Genomic DNA, 22,813 nt, shown 5'->3' with positions numbered 1-22,813 from the left:
CTTGGATTAATCTCCCCTTGATCTGTTTTCTGGGTTGGTCATTTGTGACCTTTTCTTTGGTTTTCTCCATCTTTTGATTTTGATTTCATATTTCTTGCTGCCTCATGGAGATGTTGCTTTCCTTTTGACTCATTCTTGTTTTTAGGCAGTTCAATTCTTGGGTAAGGTTTATCATCTTCCACTCGAATCTACTGATTTTCCTTGCCATTTCATTTAACATCACATTTTTCATCTCGTCCAGCTGTGGGTCTTTCAGGTCCTCTTCAGTGTTTTGGCCAGGCCTATCTTTCTCAGAGGCTCTACTGAGTCTACATGTTGCAGGGTTATTTTGCTCTTCTGTATTTACTTCTTATGCTTCTCGAAATCTTTGTACCTCTCCATTGTGTTTAACATTTTCTTCTTTTAACTCATAACTACAGCCTCAGCATCCAAATTGGGGCCTCATACTTGTTACTTGAGTAAGTCTATTCCCTCCCATATTCTGTGATGGTATAGGCACATGCCCTGTACAGTCCTGGATGGGGTGGCTGAGCCTAGATCCTACTTTCTGAAAGAACTCCTGGGTCTTGGATTAGCCTCTTAGTGGCTCATCTTGGGCTTTGGTGTTGCCTCTTTCAGTATCCTCCTGGCACAGTCCTAAAATTAGAGTTGTCTCCATCCCTTACCACAACTCTGTTAGACACCGCCCAAATGTTTGACGACTAAATTGGTATGACCCCAGGTGCTTTTCTCCTTAGGTGCTGCCCTGGCCCTTTCTGCTTTGGCTGCCCAGTTTATCTGGCCTGGTATCCTCCTATATCTTAGGCAGGCCTATCTATCTATATCTCTGGGTGCTGCACTACTGAGCCCTAGGCGGGACTGCCTGGGTCTTGTCCAGTCTACCTACTACTCTGGGTCTATGTTGCTTGCAGTCTTTGCATCCATGTGCCTACTATGACTGATAGCCACTCAGAACTTCCACAGATTCTAGCAGTTTTTTTGTGAAGTCCTGGATTGGATATTGGATAAAAGAGATTATAACTGCTTTTCTTTGGGTTTCTTCCTTATTCCTTCTGGTGACTTTTTTAAAGTTCTAGTATATTTGTAAGAGATCTCAGCTTCTTTACATCCTAACACACCATCTTCCCACAATCCCTCCTAATTAATTTTGCCATTATTAAGAAAGTATATTTGGAGTTTGTCTTAGCATCTAAATTTCAAAAAAAATCTAAGTTCACAGAAAAAAATTTCACAGGGTTTTTAGGTGGGGTTGAGAGTGTCTGATGAAGGGAATGTGATAAAAGGGTGACACATTTAAATACTTAAATCTCACAATGAAAACTTCAAAGGAACTAATGATGAGTTCTACAACACCTATGGATCACTGAAAGATCCAGATAACTTTGACCAGTAACTGAAGCACACTTAGAAGGCATAGATTCAAGTCTTAACCCTGTTAGCTATTAGTTTTGTGACACTGAACTAGGTTTAAGGATTCTAGTACCAAAATCTGCCATTAACTTGGTCTGTAGGCTTTAGCATAAGGCTAAGCCTCAGTGACCTGCCCTCTAATACTACCAGCCCTATCTACTTCAGAGGATTACTGTGAAAATTGAATGGACTAATTGATTTAGAAGAACTCTGTAAATTAAGACTGTACAAATGCATTAGGAGTCATCTTTTTTGAGGAAGTCATCTCTCTAGAGAAAGAAAGGCATAAATCTATCTCATAGTTGTTAAGGTAGAGATTAGGTCATAAGCAACTATAAAATATGGCAATCATTACCAGAATAAATTAAATTCCAAACAAAACTTGATTTTTTTAAAAATGAAAATGACCCAACGGTCTTAGTTTAAAAAAAAAAAAAAAGAGTTCACAAGATAAAGGTGAATTGGACATTGCAAAAGCAGCCACCTGACTGTTTTAGAGCAGAAAGAAGACAAAGATTTCCAGTGATTTCACAGATATATGGAACTCTCTGATGAGGAAACTCTCTCATCAGTACAGGTCAGCACTTTATAGTCTTAGAAAACTACCTAGAGCCTGGAGAAGTTAAGGGGCTTGCCTAGTCAAGCAGTTAGTCAGTTTGTGTCAGAGGTGGGACTTGAAGTCAGGTCTTCCTGACTCTGATGCTAGCCCCTGACCCACCATAATACATTCCTTTCCTCTCTATTTCAGAAAACAATAGTAGGAAATTGTGAGATGAGTTGTCATTTATGACGTTCAAAAATCATAACAGTGATTTGCTTTGTAGTAGAAAGCACTGGGCTTGGAATTAGGTTTAATTTCAGCTATATGAAAAAGAGGACATAGCATTTGACTTGGAGCCAGGAAGTCCTGAACACAGATCTGGTCTCAGACAATGACCCCTGGGCAAGTCACTTTACCACTGCTTCAGTTTCCTCAACTATAAAATGAGGGATAATAATGGCACCTGCCTCCCAGGGTTGTTATGAGAACCAAATGAGATCATTGTAAAGCCCTCAGCAAAATGCCTGACATTTACTAGGCATTTAATCAATGCCTGTCATTCTTTTCTACTCTATTTACTATGTAATCAATGGTAGGCCTTCTAATTTCTTTGGGCCTCAGCTCCCTCAGCAAAAAAATAGGAATAATATTATTTAAACTGTGGTAAAGACTCAAATGAGAATATGTATATGAAGCACTTTGTAAATTAAGTTATTTTATAAATAACAAACCAAGTTTAATCTAAAAAGCTAAACCATTCATCATCAAGAGCTTTGAAGAATACTTCTATGCACAAGAAGCAGTGTAATCTAAAGGGAAGAACACCAGCTTCCTGGCTCTTCTCATGGGACCTGGGCAAACTTGCTAAGTCCCTTCCTTTCCCTGGTTTCTTTACCTGTAATCAAATAAACACTGAGTGAATGGAGGGTTCAGTGTTAGAGATACAATGATGAAGAACAAGGGTCCTTCCCCTCAAGGAATCTATAATCTAATGAAGGGAAGGTGATAGAATACACAATTCGATAGGAAATAAGGTGTAATTTAATAAGGATTGAGTAGGGACCTAAACAAAGTAATAAAGGAAACGCAAAAAGTATGAGATCAAATAAGGAAGTTGGGTTTGTTGATCTTCCTGTAACTAGCACTCTATAGTTCTGTAAAGTCTTGGGCTTTCTCCAGGAGCCACTAATTAGAAGCTAAGATTCAAGCATGCTTCAACTTATTACAAGATTTTAGGTACTTACAGAGTTTCCATTCTGAACAAGATTCCCCGACACTAAGTAGGTGACATGTAGCTGGGCTCCTGAATTTTCCTTTCTCTTCCTTTCGACATAATCATATAGCATCCTGATCCACACAAAACAGAAGAGGAGGAACAAGTAAATCAAGGGCTTCTTTTGATTGACTGCATATTTATTACAAGGATTTGGGTTTGGTGCTTGTCCCTCCCCCCGCCATGGGATATCAGGGAAGATGGGAAGGAAAACAAATAAATGCCTTATTAGTTGAGAAAAAAAATTTTTAAACATCAATGGAACCTAAAGAATCATTTTTCTAAAACTATTTAATATAGCTTTAACCACTTTCACTAAGGATCCTTCTTTCAGGGACCAAAGGTAAACTTAAGAGATAATTCCATTAAATGAAATAATCAAAGACTCTTCCCTTAGTCTGATCATGATCCAAATCCAATCCAGGCAAGCTAAGGGATACAGTGGATAGAGCTCTGGGCCTAGAGTCTGGAAACCCTGAGTTCAAATTAGATCTCAGACACTAAGACACACACACTAGCTGTGTGACCCTAAGCAAGTTGTTTGCTTCAGTTTTCTCATTTGTAAAAATGAGCTAGAGATGGAAATGGCAAACCACTCCAGTTTCTTTGGGAAGAAAATCTCAAAAGGGGTCACAAAGAGTTGGATATGACTAAAAACAATTATATAACAGTCCAGGCAAGGACATAGAGGGTACTGCTGTTAAGTAGACCAACCAAAGGTCTCTGGCCCAATCTAGTCCCTATTTCTATCCTCAAAGAGTAAATCACAGAATTCTTAGAATCAATGAAGCAAGAATATCAATGAAATGAAAGCTGCACAGGAAAGAGTGAGAAAGGAAATTAATGTGGGGAAACTGATAACTGCAGAAAAATCTTTATAACAATTATATCTGATAAAGAACATATCAAAATATATAAGGAATTCATTTAAATAAACAAGAAGAACCATGCCCTAATAGATAGTCAAAGAATATGAATAGACTGTTCTTAAAAAAAGAAATCCAAATTATCAAACATGAAAAAAAATCTTCAAATTACTAGCAATTTGAGAAATGCAAACTAAAGCAACATTGACATTCCACCTCACATTCACCAGATGACAAAGGAAAAAATTGCTGGAGGAGCTGAGAAAACAGGAAAATTAGGGCACTAATGACAGTACATATAAATACTGTACAGTATAAGTATATATAATGACAATAATATGAATTGGTTCGTCTAAGGAAACTAAGTCCAAAAAGTCACTGAACTGTGTTACTAAACTTTGACACAGTAGAAACACCACTAGGCCTATAACACAAAATAGGAAAAAGACTTTTAGTGTTGTATTGAAATTTCTGGGACAAGATGGACACCACCTTTGAGTGACAAGACTGGCAGTTGAACACCTCAGAATGTACCCAGATGCCATGAGCCAGGGCAAAAGTGGAGCCAACCCTATAAATACCCACCAGGCACAGCACAAGTTGGCTCAGTCTGGAGCAGAACTTGGGAGGTGGGAGGTTGAGGGTAGGCCTGAACCTGCAACCCAACTTGCCTTACTGAGAGAGCTAGAGAGCAATTACCATAATTTGTCAATAGAGCTGAGAGAGAACAGTGATACTGTCATCAAAGATCATCAACAGGTTTCCCTAATCTTTGGCTTGGTTCTGGCCAAGTCAGGCCAGAGTTAGTGAGAGGGTGAAGAACCTCCAGTCTCTACTTGATCTAGCAATCTCCAATAGTTTGATCATTAGCTTACACTATTAGCAAATAAGATTCCCAAAATCCTCCATCCTTTTCCCTTGTTCCTAACCCCATTACTTAGAAATTAAATATAGTACTTTATTACCAAGTACCCTTCCTGAGTGGTCAATATATCTAAGCCCTTGGGAAGAGGAGTCAATCACAGTCAGATCTTCACCATTATTCAAACAGCATACCAATAGCCCTTATCAATATTTATTCCAACCCCAGGCTGAGGAACTAGAGAGGTTAACTACACATCTAACTTCTCAGTGGTTCCCTATCTGGGCAACTGTTAAAAGGGGATAGCTGACAGGCTCAGTTTAGCAAGCCTGTCAGGAGAGGAGAGGCATAGCCTTTTGCCAGCAGCACCTACACAGAGGCCATGGGTGAGAGTGTGCTCTCTCTCCCACCAAATCCAATCCAATCTACAATCTTTCAAGCCTCTAATAGCTATCCTCCTTTTTATAACATTAGGTACAAAAATATTTATAATAATTCTTTTTGTAGTAGTCAAGAACTGGAAACCAAGGGATACTGTGAAAGGGAATTCTTTATTCTCTTTGTCTACTTTGAGTTAACACTTAGTCAACTTTTTCTTTTAGAACCCCTACTTAGTGCCAAGCTAACCACTAAGTAAAGAGAGCTCCACCCTTTTAACCCAGTCAGTCAGAAAGTATGAATCCCATGATAAAAAAAGGTTTACACCTTCAGAGGCCTATAATAAGAATTAATACCTTCAGAGGTGAGAAATGGATCCCACAAGACACTTCTCCCCTGGGGAGTGCTGGGCAATTTGGAAGCTGTGATTGAGAAGGGACAAGAAGCCACTATAAAAGGCCCTGAATTTCTGGGGCTCAGAAGTCAGCTTCAAGAAGGAAGTCAATTTCAAGAAAGAAGTCAGCTTCAGGAGTCATCTTCAGCTTGAGTTATCTTGACCTGCCTCTTGGAGGGAACTTGGGTGAGTGAATAGCTGGTTTTCCTTTCCTGACTTCCGGAGAGAATTTAACTTCAGTTGAGAGGGTTAACAAGTTGAGCACCAGAGCAATATTTAATGTGATAGGCTAAACATCTTCTCTATTCCTTTTTGTATTTCTCTACTTTCACTCTTTCCACCTCTTTTGTAAATAAAAACTATTAAAAGCCATTTGGATTTTGAGCTATATTTTAAATCAGCAACCACCGTATTATTTATAATTTTCATATATTTTAGTCAAACCATTAAAATTTAATTCCTACAATACCTAGCTATTAGAAAATGGCTAAATAATTATGGCATATGGATGTGATAGAATATTATTCCACTGTAAAACATAAGGAAAAGGATCATCTCAGATTAACCAGGAAAAGATAAAGTGATACAGAATCAAGTGAGCAGAATAAAGAGAATAACATTTACAATAACATTATAAAGAAAATCAACTTTGAAAGCTAAGTCTCTAATCAAAACAGTAATGATAACAATAGGACTTAGATAGTACTTCGTGGTTTGCAAAGCACTTCACAAATATTATCTCATTTATCCTCACCATAACCCTAGGATGAGATACTTTTATGATTACTATTTTACTGATGGGGAAACTGAGGCAGAGAGAGGCTAAATGACTTGCCTAGGTAGCCATACAGCTTTTAAGAATCTGAGACTGGATTTGACTCAGATCATTCTGATTCCAGGCCCAGTGTCCCATCTGTGCCACCAAGCCAAAAAGACTAGCTCTAATTAGAGAAGAATGAAGATGTAACATGCTACCCATCTCTTTACAAAGAGGTGCTGGACCCACGATGAAGAATAAGGTATATATTTTCAGACATAGACAATGCTGGAATTTGCTTTGCTTGACTGCATATTAACATGGGCTTTTTTCATTTTGTTTCAGTGAGGTAGGGAGTGGGAGTTTAAGGGTAGACAGAAATAAGGTAGTCAAAAAGAAGAAAGCAATGTCATTACAGCATTTTTTTTTAAATGCCAAGAAAAGAAAGACCAGAAAGAAGCACAAACAAGCAGGGTAGCTTTGAAAGCTATTGTTGAATACATACTTAAAAGCAAAAACAAGCAATTCTTGAGAGGTCAGCAATATCATGTGCAATCCCTTTCTTCTTTTCTATTATGTAAATAAATATTCATTTTATTTAGTGTTTATTAAGTTCAGAATAAAAGTTTTTTAAAAAGACAAAGGAATTGAGAACTGTAAAGGCAAGAATGAGAAAGGAAATGAAACTGCTGACCGAAAGATTTAGAAAGAGAATAAATAGCTAAGCAAAAGAGGTACAAGACCTTAACTGGCAGAACAAGCTCCTAGAAAAATTAGAAAATTAAAAAACTTGAAAAAATAGTTAAATATAGCTAACATTTATTTACCTTTTACTATGTGCCAGGCACTGGACTAAATAAGCACTTTATAATTGTTATCTCATTTGGTCCCCACAACAACTCTGGGATGGAGGTACTACTATTATTCACATTTTATAGATAAGGAAAGTGAGGCAGAGATTAAGCCGATGGGCCCAAAGTCACCCAGTTAGTAAATGCCTAAGGCCACATTTGAATTCAGGCCAGTACTCTATCCAAGGCACCATCTAACTATCCTAATACTAGAACTGAATCAAAAGACTGAAAACATGACAGGGAATGATGATAGAAGGAAAAACGAATGGCAAGGAAAATGAGTGCAAAGATCTTGCAGTGAAACCCAAATAAGGTAGATTATCCTAAGAACATTTAGAGGTAAAACCAAGAGAACAAAAATTAGACTTCCTCCCAAAATTTTTATCCTCTAATCTAGGGAACTATCATCTCTGATCTTTAATCTCAGCCTCAAATATGCTGCCCAGAAGTGGAATTACAACTTTAAAAAATGAAACTGGGAAGAACAGCTCAACCAGATCAAGGACAAGTATAATTCCATACTGGAAGATGAATATGCAATAATGAAAGTATTGAAGGATCAAGCTTTTAAAATATCTTTAAGAAGGAAAAATAGCAGATTACTGGAAAAAATTGTAAATGTTATCATTATCCCCCTACAGGTGACTCAGATAGCATCAGTAACTACTGACCAATGTGCCTTTCTAATAACTTTCAAATCTAATCTCAGACACTTCCTAGCTGTGTGACCCAGGGCAAGTCATTTAGCCCTAACTACCTACCATTTACAGCTCTTCTGCCTTGGAACTAATAATCAGAATCAATTCTGAGACAGATGGTAAAGGTTTTAAAAAAAAAAAAAAGGAAAGCTAACAGAATAGACATCTTCATGGTCACAACCACCTGAAAGACAGAAAGAATACAAAATTCCACTATTTGTTGGGTTTTGGTTTTTTTTTTTTTAAACACTTACCTTCCATCTGAGAATCAATACTGTGTGTTGGTTTTAAGGCAGAAGAGTGGTAAGGGCCAGGCAATGAGAGTTAAGTGACTTGTCCAGGGTCACGCAGGAAGTGTCTGAGGCCAGATTTGCAACAGGATTTCCTATCTCTAAGCCTAGCTCTCAATAGACTGAGCCACCTAGCTTCCCCATTGGGTTTTTTTTTAAGCATTTAATTCAAGAAACAAAATGGATTATTAAATACTTTCCTCTATCAAAATGTCTCCCACAAAAATGTTAAGATCATATAAGACTCTTTGAGAATTTCCATAAGAAAATGATCTTTGAACAATGATCACCTGAGAAACAATAAAAAAGAGATGCATGTTCAAAGGTACTCAAATTCATCTCTCACAGAAGATGCTGCCAACAAAATCCAAGTGGAAGAAATATTTTCTAGAGATGGTGAGATCCACCAGATGCTCCTGTTTGTGGACAATAATGTGTCAACTGAAACAAGCCTCCAAACACTCAAGGAAACCCAAGAATACCAAAGAGAGAAGATGAATGATCCATAGAGGATAAAACTGATGGAGAATGCCTGCTGTGAAAACTATGAATTGCAGTTAGAAATCAATTACAGTGAGGTAGTTCACCAGTACATGTATCTTAGATGAACATGGCAGATGGATAATGAGTTGGGCCCAGAACAGCAGAAAGAGAGAAAGGTGGATGGATTTGGCAAATAGTGCAGCAAAGTCAACAATCCTAAACTGCTCCCTATCCAAAAAGTCCAATAGTCTTCTGGTCATATTATATGGCTGCAAATCAAGAAACACAACAATATCTAAATAATCAAAATCTGAGGTGACCCAAAGGACAATGGAAATAGTATACAATGGATATGAGTAATTTATAGAACATTACCAAGTAGAGTAAAAGGCATCCAGGAAATGGAAAATGAGGTAGGCCAGCCTTATAGAAAGGGATGAATAATATGAATACTTCAGAGATAGGGAGCTTCATAAAAACTTGTTAAGAGCAACAAAAATAATAATGAAATAATCAATCAATGTTCTTTTTCACTTGTCCTAAATAAGTTACAATTCATAACAGTAACCTAGTTTTGTTTTGTTTTAAATGGAAAAGAAACTTAAGAGTTTACTAAAAAAAGTAATTATAATCGGTAATGTTTTTGAATAAGCTAGTTACTTACTGTTTGGCCTGGTTAACATGGACCCCTAGTGTGTAGCTGAGCCATTTGTAGGTCACCTAGAAAAGAAAACAATTTTCAAAATGTTATGATGTATCAAAATGTTATCATGTAGAATGCAGGGCACAGGCTCACACCTATGAAACCAACAAATACAAGAAAAAAAAAAAAAAGATAGTCCCTGCCCTCAAGGAGCTTTCATTCTAGGTGGCACACTTAATAAAGTGCTAGACTTGGAGTAAGGAAGACCTGAGTTCACATCCAGCCTGAAACTATTACTCGCTATTGAAAGAAGTTGCAGGTGCTCATGACTACTCCTGGGAAACGAGAAAGCAGACTGACTGGGTTTTATCACAGCTAAGTGATGCTGTAGACAGAATGCTAAACTTTTTTTTTTTTAAACCCTTAACTTCTGTGTATTGGCTTCTAGGTGGAAGAGTGGTAAGGGTGGGCAATGGGGGTCAAGTGACTTGCCCAGGGTCACACAGCTGGGAAGTGTCTGAGGCCAAACTTGAACCCAGGACCTCCCGTCTCTAGGCCTGACTCTCAATCCACTGAGCTACCCAGCTGCCCTCAGAGTACTAAACTTTTACTAAAGTCTTAAACTGAATCATATCTCAGATAGTAACTAGCTGTGTGAACCTGGGCAAGTCACTTAACCTCACTTAGCCATCAGTTTCCTTACCTGAAAAAAAAGGGAAAAGAACCATCTCTACCTCACTAAGTAGTTTTGAGGAACAAATGAGATAATAACAATGAAACACTAGGAAACCATAAAGCACTGCATAAATGTTAGCTGTAATCATTATTTTATACCCTAAAGCTACAGGAAATACTATTTCTTAGGGACTGAGGGTCATCATGTATTACGGTACTGACAAGTATTTATGAAAAGCCCACCAAGAAAATAATTGTAGCTTATGTATCATCAATCACTGATTAAGAAGTTGTAGAGAAATTCTGAAAAGAACTTGATTCTTCAAATTAAATCAACATACACTCTGATATGTGATGATTTCAATACAAAGGTAGGAAAAGGTAAGGATGGGGAGAAATATACAAGAAAATATGGTCCAGGAGAAAGAAACAAGAGAAGCCAAAGAGTTTCAGATTATAAAGAAGCTACATGCCTCTATACCAGTGACTCCCAAAGTGGACGCCACTGCTCCCTAGTGGGTGCTGCAGCGATCCAGGGGAGTAGTGATGGCCACAGGTGCATTTATCTTTCCTATTAATTGCTATTAAAATTTAATAAAAAATTAATTTCCAGGGGGCTAAGTAATATTTTTTCTGGAAAGTTTGGGAACCACTGCTCTATACCATGAAACCTTTCTTCAGAAAAAGAATTAGAAGCACTGGACAGACAAGTAGCAACTATTACAAGGACTAAACACATTTTAACAGAGGAAAAGATTTAACATGGATATAGAAGTTATTCTTTTTTGTGTACAGTCAGACCATCTTCCTATGAGAACTAAAATGAGAATTTACAATAAAAAGAACAAATTGCAATAATAGCAATCATAACTAGTATTATAATATAGTACCTTCTATGAGCCAGGCACTATATACTAAGTATTTTATAAATATTGTTTATTTGATTTTCATTTTTTAAAATGGCATATAATTAAGAATTCAACCCTGAATTATTTAAGAAAGCCATTGAAAATCAGAAATGGGAAAGGGAATACAAAAATAATGATACCTAACATAATAATTTTATCCCTGAGTTAAATCAAAGTAAAGTAAGTGCTAAAACTTGGACACCTATTCATTTATTCACACTGTAAAGACCAAATGGATGCAGAATGTCTATCTTCCAGATTCCAACATTCATGTGATGACTCCTGTAAAGTGCTTATACAGAAGAGAAAATGAGGAAGAAAACTGGATGGATGCCCTCTGGTGAACTTTCTGAAGAACATACATAAGAACAGCACAGAATGAGAAGACATGGATGGATAATAATCTGCCTAGGTGGTGAGAACTTCCAAATAGGTAAAATCAAGGATGTATCTGAGGATATATGAACCACTATTAAGTAATATCAATCAATACATTTATTAAACACGTACTTTGCTAAGTGCTAAGGATACAGAAAGAGCAAAATACAAGTCCCTGACTTGAAAGAATTTCTAATCTAATGAGGGAAGGAAAGAAAGGTAGCAAAGTGGATAGAGTGCCAGGCCTAGGATTGGGAGGACTTAGGTTCAAATCTGGCCTCAGATACTTCCTAGCAGTGTGACCCTGGGGAAGACACTTAACCACTACTATCTAGCCCTTACCACTCTTCTGCCTTGGTAGCAATACTTTGTATCCATTCTAAGACAGGAGGTATAGGTTTAAAAAAAACAACAATAATGGAATAGACAACATGCTAACAAACATATTTTTAAATGCTATATGCAGAATATATAGGAAATAATTAAAAGAATTAGAATTAAGATAGGTTGGAAAAAACTTCTTTTAGAAGATGGGATTTCAATTGAGACTTGAAGGAAATAAAGGAAGATGGTAGACATAAAGGGAGAAAGCATTCCAGGCATTAAGGACAACCAGAGAAAATGCCTAGGCTCTGGAGATGGAACATCTTGTTTATGGCAAAGACAGAAAGTAAGTGTCACTGGATGGAAGAATACATTGTGAGGAATAAGGTTTAAGAGGACTAGAAAGGTAAAAGGGGGCTAGGTTATAAAGGACTTTGATCAGAGGACTTTGTATTTGAGCACAGAAGCAATAAGGAGCAATTAAAGTTTATTGAGTAAGAGAAGTAACACTGAAGGATAGAAAAATCTTTTTAGTGTATGAATGACAGGTAAATTCTTGGCAACAGTTTGGATATTAGTGGGGATCAGAGACAGTAGGGAATCCAGAATGATTCCTAGGCTGTGAATCCAACATTAGAAGGATGTTATTACCCTCTACAATAATAGGAAAGGCAAAAGAGGAAGGACTAGGGGGAAAGATAATGAATTGTGTTTTGGATATGTTGAGTTTAAGCTAGTGGACATGCAGTTTGAGATGTCTGAAAAACAGTAGAAATGTGAAACTGGAGGTCAGCAGAGAGGGAGGGGCAGGAAAGATAAATTTGAGAATCATAGAGACAGTAATTAAGCTGATGAGAACACCAAGTGAAATTGTATAAAGGAAGAAGAAATGAGGCCACAGAATCCTGTGGAACATTTATTGTTGGAGGGCATGATCTAGAGGAGAATTCAGCAAAGGAGGCATAGAAGGAGTGGTCACATAGGAAGGAGGAGAAGCAAGAGAGTGGAGTTCAGAAAAACTACAGGGAAGATAACATCAAGAAGGAGAAGGTGAACAATAATGTCAAAAGTTAGAGAAAGGTCAAGAAGGACGAAGATTGAGGAAAGGTCATTGGACTTGGCAACTAAGAGATCATTAGTAACTTTGGAGAAAGCAGTTTTGGTGGAATGATAAGGTCAGAAGCCAGTTTGCATTAGGGACTGAACAAGGGTAGTAGCTATGTGAGTGAAAAGATATTTATGAGAAGCTGTGGGTATAACTTGGCAACATATTTGGATACATGGTGTGAAAAAATAGGAAGTCAGGATATTACTGAGATTGTTTGCAATCTAATTAATCTAGGGAAATTCAGAAGACAGGTATGTTTTCAGGGAAAGATAATATAAAGAGGTCTACAATGCAGATCATCACCCATCCATAGTCATTTATTCTATGCAGTTCACTGTCCCACCAAAAAAGTTTTATCTTAACTTACTAGCCACTGCCCAAGAGAGCAAAATCCAGAGAGCTAGTCTACTTAGTGAGGTGTACTAGGACACAAGCTGTAGGTATGGCATAGGAAGGGGAATTTTGCTTACACGAATGGTTAAAACTGCCCAAGGAAGAAAAGAGATCCTGAAAGTTTACAGTAGATAGAAGAGTCAAATTGGAAGATATCAGTGAAATGGTGGTAGGGTTGAGTCCCAATGTTGAATATCATAAAGAGGAATGGTATACAATTCATTCTTTTTAAATCCTTACCTACTTTGTTAGAATCAATACTATGTATTGGTTCCAAAAGCAGAGGAGCTGTAAAAGCTAAGCAATAAAAGTTAAGTGACTTGCCCAAGGTCACACAATCAGGAAGCCTCTGAGGCCAAATTGACCCAGGACCTCCCATTTCTAGAAATGCTCTCAATCCACTGAGTCACCTAGCTGCCCCCCTGCAACTCAAGTTACTATATGGTTACTATATATTACTATATTGGTTACCTCATGGAGTTAAAACCCAGTCCCACAGGGCCTGGGGTTCACTACTTTGGAGGTCACTTCTCTAGACAAGATTTGATTCTTTATTTTTAATCCTTGCCTCCTCCCTCAGTGCCAGAAACAACATACCAATTCCCAGACTCCATGCAGCCTCCCTTCCTATCTATTACCTTCACCTTCCTCACTTCCTTCCCTCATTAGCTTAACCAAAAGCATTTATACAGAAATAAGCCAGTAATGTCAGACATAAATTAAAGGACTGGAGGGCACTGTATTGGCCCTAGAAAAACAGGTATTAAGAAAATTTATATCCTTACTTTCAAAGACAGTCAAAACAAATTCTTCCAGGGGCAGCTGGGTAGCTCAGTGGATTGAGAGTCAGGCCTAGAGACAGGAGGTCCTAGGTTCAAACCCGGCCTCAGCCACTTCCCAGCTGTGTGACCCTGGGCAAGTCACTTGACCCCCATTGCCCAACCTTACCAATCTTCCACCTATGAGACAATACACCGAAGTACAAGGGTTAAAAAAAAAAAAATCTTCCTCATTAGTTCTGATTCTCTTCAAACAAATATGTTCCTTCCTGTCTTTTCCCATTGGAATTCTCAGTGTTATTTCAAATCAAGAAAATTAAGTTCAAGCTAGAGATATAAAAATAAAACTAACAATCACTGCCTTCAATCTGCTTACCATCTACTAGGGGACAAATTAGTATGATAGAAAGTAGAATGTGGCACAGTTAAGGGAATATCCAAAGAATGGAGGGTTGGACTGGAAGTTAAATTCAATTAAACATGTTCTCATTAAGCATCTGTCTGCCAAGTGCAAGGCCCTGGAGACACAAAGGAAAAATAAAGAGTCCCCACTAAAGCAGTGGGAGTGGAGGACAGAATTACCTAGATTTGCAAACAAAGACTATTATATACTAGGTGGTGATGGTAAACCTATGACACGCGTGCTGACACGCATAGCCATTTTTAATGACACACGGCCATACGCAGCTGCATACAGAGAAGTATGGGGCCGCATGCTGAGGATGAAACATTTGCTGTAGTGTAGACACTCTGTGCACTATAGATGACAATTCTATCTATATTAATTTACCTACTTTGGTTTATTAAATAGTGACATATTACAATTATACATTTTTGTTATTTAAACTATAAATATCGCAAAATTATGGTTTTTTTCTCGAAGTAACACAATACCCAAGTTATACTTGGTTTTTTGGCAAATTTTGACACACCTCAAAAGGTTGCCCATCACTGGACTAGGGGCATCCTGAAGGCTTTTAGCACCAGAATTCTTAAGCAAAGGAGATAATATTACTTGAATGGTCTACTCAAGTATACTAGCCATGAAAAATTCCCTGGGCTTTTAGGCAGATATTACCCAATTCTAGTGGTTTCAGAGAAATTAAATGATTTAACCACAAGTTATTCTTTCTTAAAATGTGACTATTATTGATGGCTTATAAGAACAGTGGTCTCCACCAAGACCCTTTCGCAGGGAGCCCTAAAGGTTAAATCTATTTTCATAATAATATTACTTGCCTGTTAAAAATACTCCCCTTTCCATCTTTGTGAAACCACATTTTCTTCATGTACTTCAACCAAAACAAACCACAACAGACTAACTGCAGAAGCAGGTATGAAAATCCTGTCTTCTATTAAACCAGACATTAAAGAGATTTGCAAAAAAAAAAAAAGAAAGAAAGAAACACTGCTACTTTTATCACTAATTTTTTTGTTTTGGAAAATAGTTATTTTTCATTAAGATGTTATTTGTTAATATATGATGGCTTTATTACTGTTATCTGTAAATACTTTAAAATGTTAAACTTATCCATTTGAATTTCAAATATGGATATAACTCACCTTAAAAGCTCTCTTAGAGGCTTTCAATAATTTTTAGAGTGCAAAGGGGTTTTGATATCAAAAGTTTGAGATCTGCTGTATTAGAGTAATAACGTACCCTAAGCTCAGGTGCCATAATAAAAATAGCTTTGGAAGGAACATGGACAGACTTGAATTTTGTTTACATTTATTACACTGTATAACAATTTGATGCTTCTGTAATTTAAAAATATAACTATATGTAAACTCATTTTTCTTTTTATTCCAGTGTGGTTGGCCTTGAATAGCAGATGGATAGAAATGAGCTGTGCTTTCTATTTAAAATCTATCTATACCATAATGTCTCACAATCAGGTAGAGTACTATATTATCACAGGCCAATGCAAAGCTGGGTGGAATAGTGGTTACATCCAGGCTCTGGGTCAGATAGTTCTGGTTTCTAGTCCTACAGCATCTGGCAATCTGTGACCTTGGGGCAAGGCAAGACCTCTTAGAACTATAAGCTGCAGAGGTACAAATCTGAATGGCAAAGAGTGGACTCATACTAATGAAATCACAAGTCTGGCCCCCCCAAAAAATATTCCAGTTATTGATCCTTTTCCCTTATTCCTGCCTGGTCATACCTAGTTTCTAGAGCCTTCTCTGTCAATTATTTCCAATGATTCCTGTCTAAATATTGTTTGGACATAGTTGTCTGCATGCAGTTTTTTTCATTAGACTGTGAGTTCCCTGAGAAGAGGGGCTGCTTTTTGCCTTTTTTTCATATCTCCAGAGCTTACTACAGTCAATGCTTGGCACAAAGCAGATGTTTAGTAGATGCATGGGGGGGAGGGGGGGGAGAGGGGGGTGAGCTGCCAGTCCTGGAGGTGGGAATATTTGAGTTTGAATCTGGCCTCAGACGCTTCCTAGCTGTGTGACCCTGGACAAGTCCTTTAACCTCCATTGCCTGGCCCTAGCCCTTACTGCTCTTCGGCCTTGGAACCAATAACAAAGTACTGATCTAAGACAGAAAGTAAGAATGTAAAAATAAATAAATGCATGTTGACTTGACAGCTGACCAGAGATGGAGCCTAAGATAGAATCCACAGTATTCTAAGAGACAAAGAGATAAGGAGGGAGGGCATTTCAGGCAAGCCGGACAGCCCGTACAAAGGCTCTTTGCAGGAGAGCAAAGCAAGCAGGCTAGTTGGGTTGCATGAGGAGCCATGAGCCATAACACTAAACCAGGAAAGGTGGGCTGGCAGCTAAGACTAGAAACGCCCTAAAAGAGAAACTCGCATTTTATTCTAGAATTTAAAACAGCCTTGGGATCTTCCCCTCCTCTTGCTCACTCTCTCCCAAGCTTCCGCCTGTCATAGGCCCGGAGGTGCGGGATCCCAAATGCCTCCACTCCACTTCCTCCTTCTTCCTCTCTACCATCAAGCGCAGTGCGGGGGTGGGGGTGTGTGACCCTATCACGCGCATGCCCAACAGCACGAGGACTAGGAGGCACGAGCTCCGCTCGCGGGCGTCCTCTCCCTCCAACCTGCACCGGGCCCCCTCCCGCCCTCCTCCTTCCTCCGCCCTGAGCTCCTCACTATCTTGTTCTGGTCCGTGACGAACTCGTCGATGTTCTCCAGATAGAGCTGGTCCGCCATGGCGGTGGAATTCGACAATCACCAACTTCTTGCTCTGACGCCCTAGCAGCTGCCGCCACGATAAATACAGATCCCGCCGGCGGGAAACGAGTCTCCCCGCACTGAAGGGCCGGAACAAGTACTTCCGGCGAGGTCAGAGTTTCCATGGCGACGGCAGCGACGCACTACGGCGGCCGCCGAGGGGTCAAATAGGAGGCGGGGTTGACCGACTGGGAAAGAGAAGATTTTTCCTCACTTGACCTGAAAGAGGCCGAGGTGGAGGAAAGGGGAGAAGAAGGAGAGCTGGAGAGAGAGCCATCTGAGGTCAGAGTTCAGGACTCCAAACTTCTAAATGGAAAGGACCTTAGAGGCCTAATCCAATCCCCTCATTTTACAGAAGAGGGAACTGAGACCCAGAAAGGGCCTTTCTTCTTTTTCTTTTGCCCTATTCCCCCTTTGCTGCCAGAACCTCAGTTTCTATACCTGTAAAAATAGACATATTCCATCCATGAGGTTCCTTCTACCCAATAGCAGGCAGCATTTCTGTAATGTTGTGAGTACTTTAACATACGTTATTTTACCCCCACAACTGAGAAGGCAGTACAATTAACCCCATTTTACAGATGAGGAAATTGAACAAATAGAGGTTAAGTGACTTGTCCAAGGTCACACAGTCACACAGCACTAAGGACCTGAATCGGGATTTGAATTCAGGTTCTCCTAACTCCAGGTATCTTCTTTGAGGACCTAGCCCCTTGATTCAGGTTCCAAATATGGAAAAGTGTAAATATTCAGAGCCAGAAAACTTAGGCTTCTGTCTCATTTCATCCCTGAAATGGTGAAATTGGACTACATAGTAGAAAGAGTGATGTATCTGGAGTAAGAGTGATGGTAATTAAACCCACCAAAGCTGATAAGGCCACCAAGTGCTATGACAGATAAAGAGAAGAGGGCATCGGACTGAACCTTGAGGAACACCTATGGTTGGAAGGCATGACTGTGTATGAGGATCCAGCAAAGCAGACTGATAGGTAAGGAGAGAACAAAGAGAAAGTAGTGTCCTGAAAATCTACAGAGGACACAATATCACCAGTAAGAAGGCATCAACCATTGAGTGGCAAAGGCAGCAGAGCAGTGAAGAAGAATAAAGATTAAGAAAAGGTCTCTGGATTTGGCAATTAATGTAAGTAATTGGAAATGAAGAAGAGTAGAGAAGAGAGAGCTCACAGCAAATAGCCTCAGGTTTTTTGTGTTTTTGTTTTTTTTTAATATGAGAAAAATTTATCATTTGAGAGGATGAGAGGAAGAAGAATTGAAAAGGGATGAAAGGGTTTTGAAGAGCCACTACAGAGAGTGGAATGGTGAGCTGATAAAGGGACATATGGAAAAATTGCCTAGCAGCACTGAGGGCCCATTTAAGATTGTGACATAAATTTGTAGTAATCCATTCAGAATAGTTTCGTGATTTTTTTCACCTTTGTTCAGCAGTACATGTTTAGGAACAAAGGCAGCAGATAGTGGGAGTGAATCCAAGGCTGAGGCTTAGTAGGGCACAAGTGGTAATATGGAGATGGTATATTTGTGGGTATTGGCAATACTAGGGGTATGACCGTCTTTGTATGTGGCTAAAGTAGAGAAATAAACAATTGAAAGTGATTAAGTTGAACTGAATGGTTAGGATGTTTGATCCACAGTAAATTTGCTCCATTTATCTAATTAGTTTGTTTGGATTAGATGATTAAAATTAAGCAGCCAGGTAGCACAGTGGATAGAGTACTGAATTTGGATTCAGGAAAACCTGAGGCCAAATCTGTCCTCAGATACTTAACAGCTATGTGATCCTTATGCAAATCACATAATCTCTGTCTCCATTTCCTCATCTGTAAAAAGGAGTTAATGGCACCTACCTCCCAGGATTGTTATGGGGATCAAATGAGATGCTTTTTGTAAAATGTCTGGCACATAGTAGGCATTTGAAAATGCAAGGCTTATTTCCTTCTTTCCTTCCTTGTAATGAAGATAAAATTACATATATTTATAAAGCACTTTGAAAACCTTAAAATACTATTATTATCAGGGGCAGCTGGGTAGCTCAGTGGAGTGAGAGTCAGACCTAGAGACAGGAGGTCCTAGGTTCAAACCTGGCCTCAGCCACTTCCCAGCTGTGTGACCCTGGGCAGGTCACTTGACCCCCATTGCCCACCCTTACCACTCTTCCACCTATGAGACAATACACCGAAAGTACAAGGGTTTAAAAAAAAAAAGAAAAAGAAAAATACTATTATTATCAAATGATTTATAATATCCCTCCCAGTTCTGAATTTATGATCCATGACAAACTATTGTTCAGCCACTTTTTCTAATAGTTTCATTTCTTGTTCATTTCCTAAAAGTGAATATAGAACTTTAAATTCATCCCTATTAAAACCTTCTTATTGAGGACACAAAATAAACCTGCATAAATCATCAGCATTTCTATTTTCTGCCAACAAAGTCTAATAGCAAGAAATAGAAAAGGAAATTCCATTCAAAATAACTATAGACCAGTGATTCCCAAAGTGGGCGCCACCACCTCCTGGTGGATGCTGCAGTGATCCAGGGGGAGCAGTGATGGCCACAGGTGCATTTATCTTTCCTATTAATTGCCATTAAAATTTTTTAAATTAATTTCCAGGGGGCTAAGTAATATTTTTTCTGGAAAAGGAGCAGTAGACCAAAAAAGTTTGGAAACCACTGCTATAGATAATATAAAATACCTGGGAGTATAGCTTTCAAAACAAACCCAGCAACCACATAAACCTAATTACAAAACATTCTTCACACGAAGTCAGACCTAAACAATTGGAAAAATATTAATTTCTCATGGATAGACCAAACCAATATAGTGAAAATGACAATTCTATCTATATTAATATACTTATTCAGTGCCATACTAAACTACCTAAAAATTATTTCATAGAACTAGAAAAAATAACAACAAAATTCATCTGGAAGAACAAAAGGCCAAGAATATCAAAGAAATCAATGAAAAAAATATGAAGAAAAGAGGCCTGGCCAAACAGATCTCAAACTATACTATAAAGTGGTAATCGTCAAAACAAGTTGATATCAACTAAGAAATAGAGAAATGGGTCAATGGAATAGATTGGGTCTATGTTGGCAAACCTATGGTACACGTGCCAGAGGAGAAACCTCAGAGCCCTCTCTGTGGATACACATGCCATCCCCCCAGCACCAAGTTCTCCAGAACTTATTACTAGAAAGCCATAGAAACATGGGGCCAGGTTGCTCCCTTCCCTTTCTCTACAGGTGCCTAAGGACATTTCTCATATCGCCTGCCCCTCTAAAAAGTTCGCCATCATTTGTTTAGGTAATCAACATATGGTGGTTAATGTCCAAAGCAACTTAGAGTTCAATAAACCCAAAGATCCAAGCTTTGGGGGGAAAGAATATGTGACAAAAACTGCTGGAAAAACTGGAAATGGTATGGCAGAAACTAGATATAGACCAACATCTCATTCCATACGCCAGAATAAAGTCAAAATGTGTATTTGATCTAGAAATAAAGGGTGACACCATAAACAAATTAGGGGAACAAGGAAAAGTTGACCTGTCAAACTTATAGATAAGGGAAGAATTTATAAACAAACAAGATATAGAGATCATTATAAAAAATGAAATAGATAATTTTGACTACCTTAAATTTAAAAGGTTTTGCACAAACAAAATCAACATAACCAAGATTAGAAGGGAAACAACAAATTTGGGGAAAAATTTTTATAGCAAGTGTCTCTGCAAAGGCTTCATTCCTCAAACATATAGAAAACAGTGTAATGCAAGATTTCTTGCATTTGCAATATTACCCTAGGCAATCCTGTTAGTTAGCAAAATGGAACCCTGGCCTGACAGGTGCCACACAGGTGCGAACTGACAGTTAGGTTGTAACTATATAAGGCCCTACAAACCCAACCTTGGGGTTCTGTTTTCCTTGACCTCACCCAGACACCCAGCTACCCCTGATCTTCCCCTTGGGATCCCTGGGAGGGATTGAAGGGAGGTAGGTTGTGGAACGTGGGCAGCCTAATGGTTAGGGACATCCCTAGAACAACTCAACAACTTTATCTGTTTAGCTGGTGGATCAAATAACATCAGGCCAGTGTCAAGTTATCTCTGGCTGAGGGTTGGTTCCCTCAGCCTGACCTGACCTTCTAGGTCCATTGCCAACACTTGCCAGCTGCCCCTAGCAACAGCTTTACAAGCCCTTGAACCCTCTTACCTTAGTTTTCCCTTTCAGTTTAAATAAATCCCTTAGCCTACATCTGTGAGTCCCTGTGATTCCTTCAACTTCACCAAGGCTTAAGGGGACTAAGGAGAGGAGGGAATATTGAGGAATTGAGGTTACAGTGAAGTGGAAGCTAAGCCTTCATTGTAACCAGGAAGTTGAGTCCCATTTCCTGCTGGGTTCTGCTCTCACCCAATAGGAAGGCAGTTACTTCAGCAGGGAGGGGCCACCCACTCAACACCTTAAAGGAGCCTAAAGCTAGCAGTGGAGATTCACTGGGCATCTCAGCTGAGGTTGCTTATCTCTGTTATCAACTAACTCCAAAATCTCCTGCTAGTTTAGTTACTGGCTCTCAGGCCCCTAGTGACTCACTTTTACCATCATCATAATATTATCCATTACATTATTATCCATTACAACAGTCAAATTTATAAGAATACAAAACATTCCCCAATTTAAAAATAGTCAAAGGATATAAATAGGAAATTCTTGGAAGAAGAAATTAAAACTATAATCATGAAAAAAATGCTCCAAAACAGCATCCATAAGAGAAATGTGCATTAAAACAATTCTGAGATACCATCTCACAACTATCAATCAGATTGGCTAACATGACCAAAAAGGAAAATGACAAATGTTGGAGGAGAGGTGGGAAAATTGAGATACTATTTCATTGCTTATGGAACTGTGAACTGATAAAACCATTCTAGAGAGCAATCTGGAGCCGGACTCAAAGGGCCATAAAACTCTGCATGTCCTTTGTCCCAGTAATACCACTAATGAGTCTATATCCCAAAGAGATCAGAGAGAAGGGAAAAAGCCTATCTGTACCAAAATATTTTTAGCAGCTCTTTTTGTGTTGCAAAGAATTAGAAACTGAGGAATTGTCCATCACTTGGGGGGATGGATGAACAAGTTTTGATATATGGTTGTGGTGGAATATTATTGTACAATAAGAAATGACAAAAATAATGAGTTCATAAAAACCAGGAAAGACTTATATGAACTGTTAAAAAGCAAAGTGAGCAGAACCAGGGGAACAATTTTTACAGTAACAGAAATATTATATGATGATCAACTGTGAATTATGAAACCATTATTAGCAAAACAAGTTTCCAATATGACCACAAGAAACTCATGATTAAAAAATGCTACTCACAAATGAAGAAGGAATTGTTGAGTCTGATTGCAAATCAAAGCATGCCATCTTCTACTTTATTTCCTTCATTAGTTTTTTTGTTTTTGTTTTTGTTTTTTTTTTAAACCCTAACCTTCCATCTTGGAGTCAATACTGTGAATTGGCTCCAAGGCAGAATAGTAGTAAGGGCTAGGCAATGGGGGTCAAGTGACTTGCCCAGG

At 38.6% G+C, this 22,813-nt stretch overlaps 1 protein-coding gene across 2 annotated transcripts in view; it reads right to left on the bottom strand.

Moving 5' to 3' along the window:
- Nucleotides 1-17,255, bottom strand: part of POLD3 (DNA polymerase delta 3, accessory subunit) — a 69,738-nt gene extending 52,483 nt beyond the window's left edge. For both annotated transcript variants that reach the window (XM_044668140.1, XM_044668142.1), the window contains exons 1-3: nt 17,134-17,255; nt 9,471-9,526; nt 3,196-3,298 (exon numbers count right to left, since the gene is read on the bottom strand). In XM_044668140.1, the coding sequence (XP_044524075.1) occupies nt 3,196-3,298; nt 9,471-9,526; nt 17,134-17,193 (219 nt within the window). In that variant the 5' untranslated portion in view covers nt 17,194-17,255. The remainder of the gene's footprint in view (nt 1-3,195; nt 3,299-9,470; nt 9,527-17,133) is intronic.
- Between the last annotated feature and the right edge of the window lie 5,558 nt (nt 17,256-22,813).

Source organism: Gracilinanus agilis, chromosome 3, assembly GCF_016433145.1.
Source record: "Gracilinanus agilis isolate LMUSP501 chromosome 3, AgileGrace, whole genome shotgun sequence".
Classification (NCBI taxonomy): domain Eukaryota; kingdom Metazoa; phylum Chordata; class Mammalia; order Didelphimorphia; family Didelphidae; genus Gracilinanus; species Gracilinanus agilis.
This window is presented reverse-complemented; position numbering and strand designations above follow the sequence as displayed.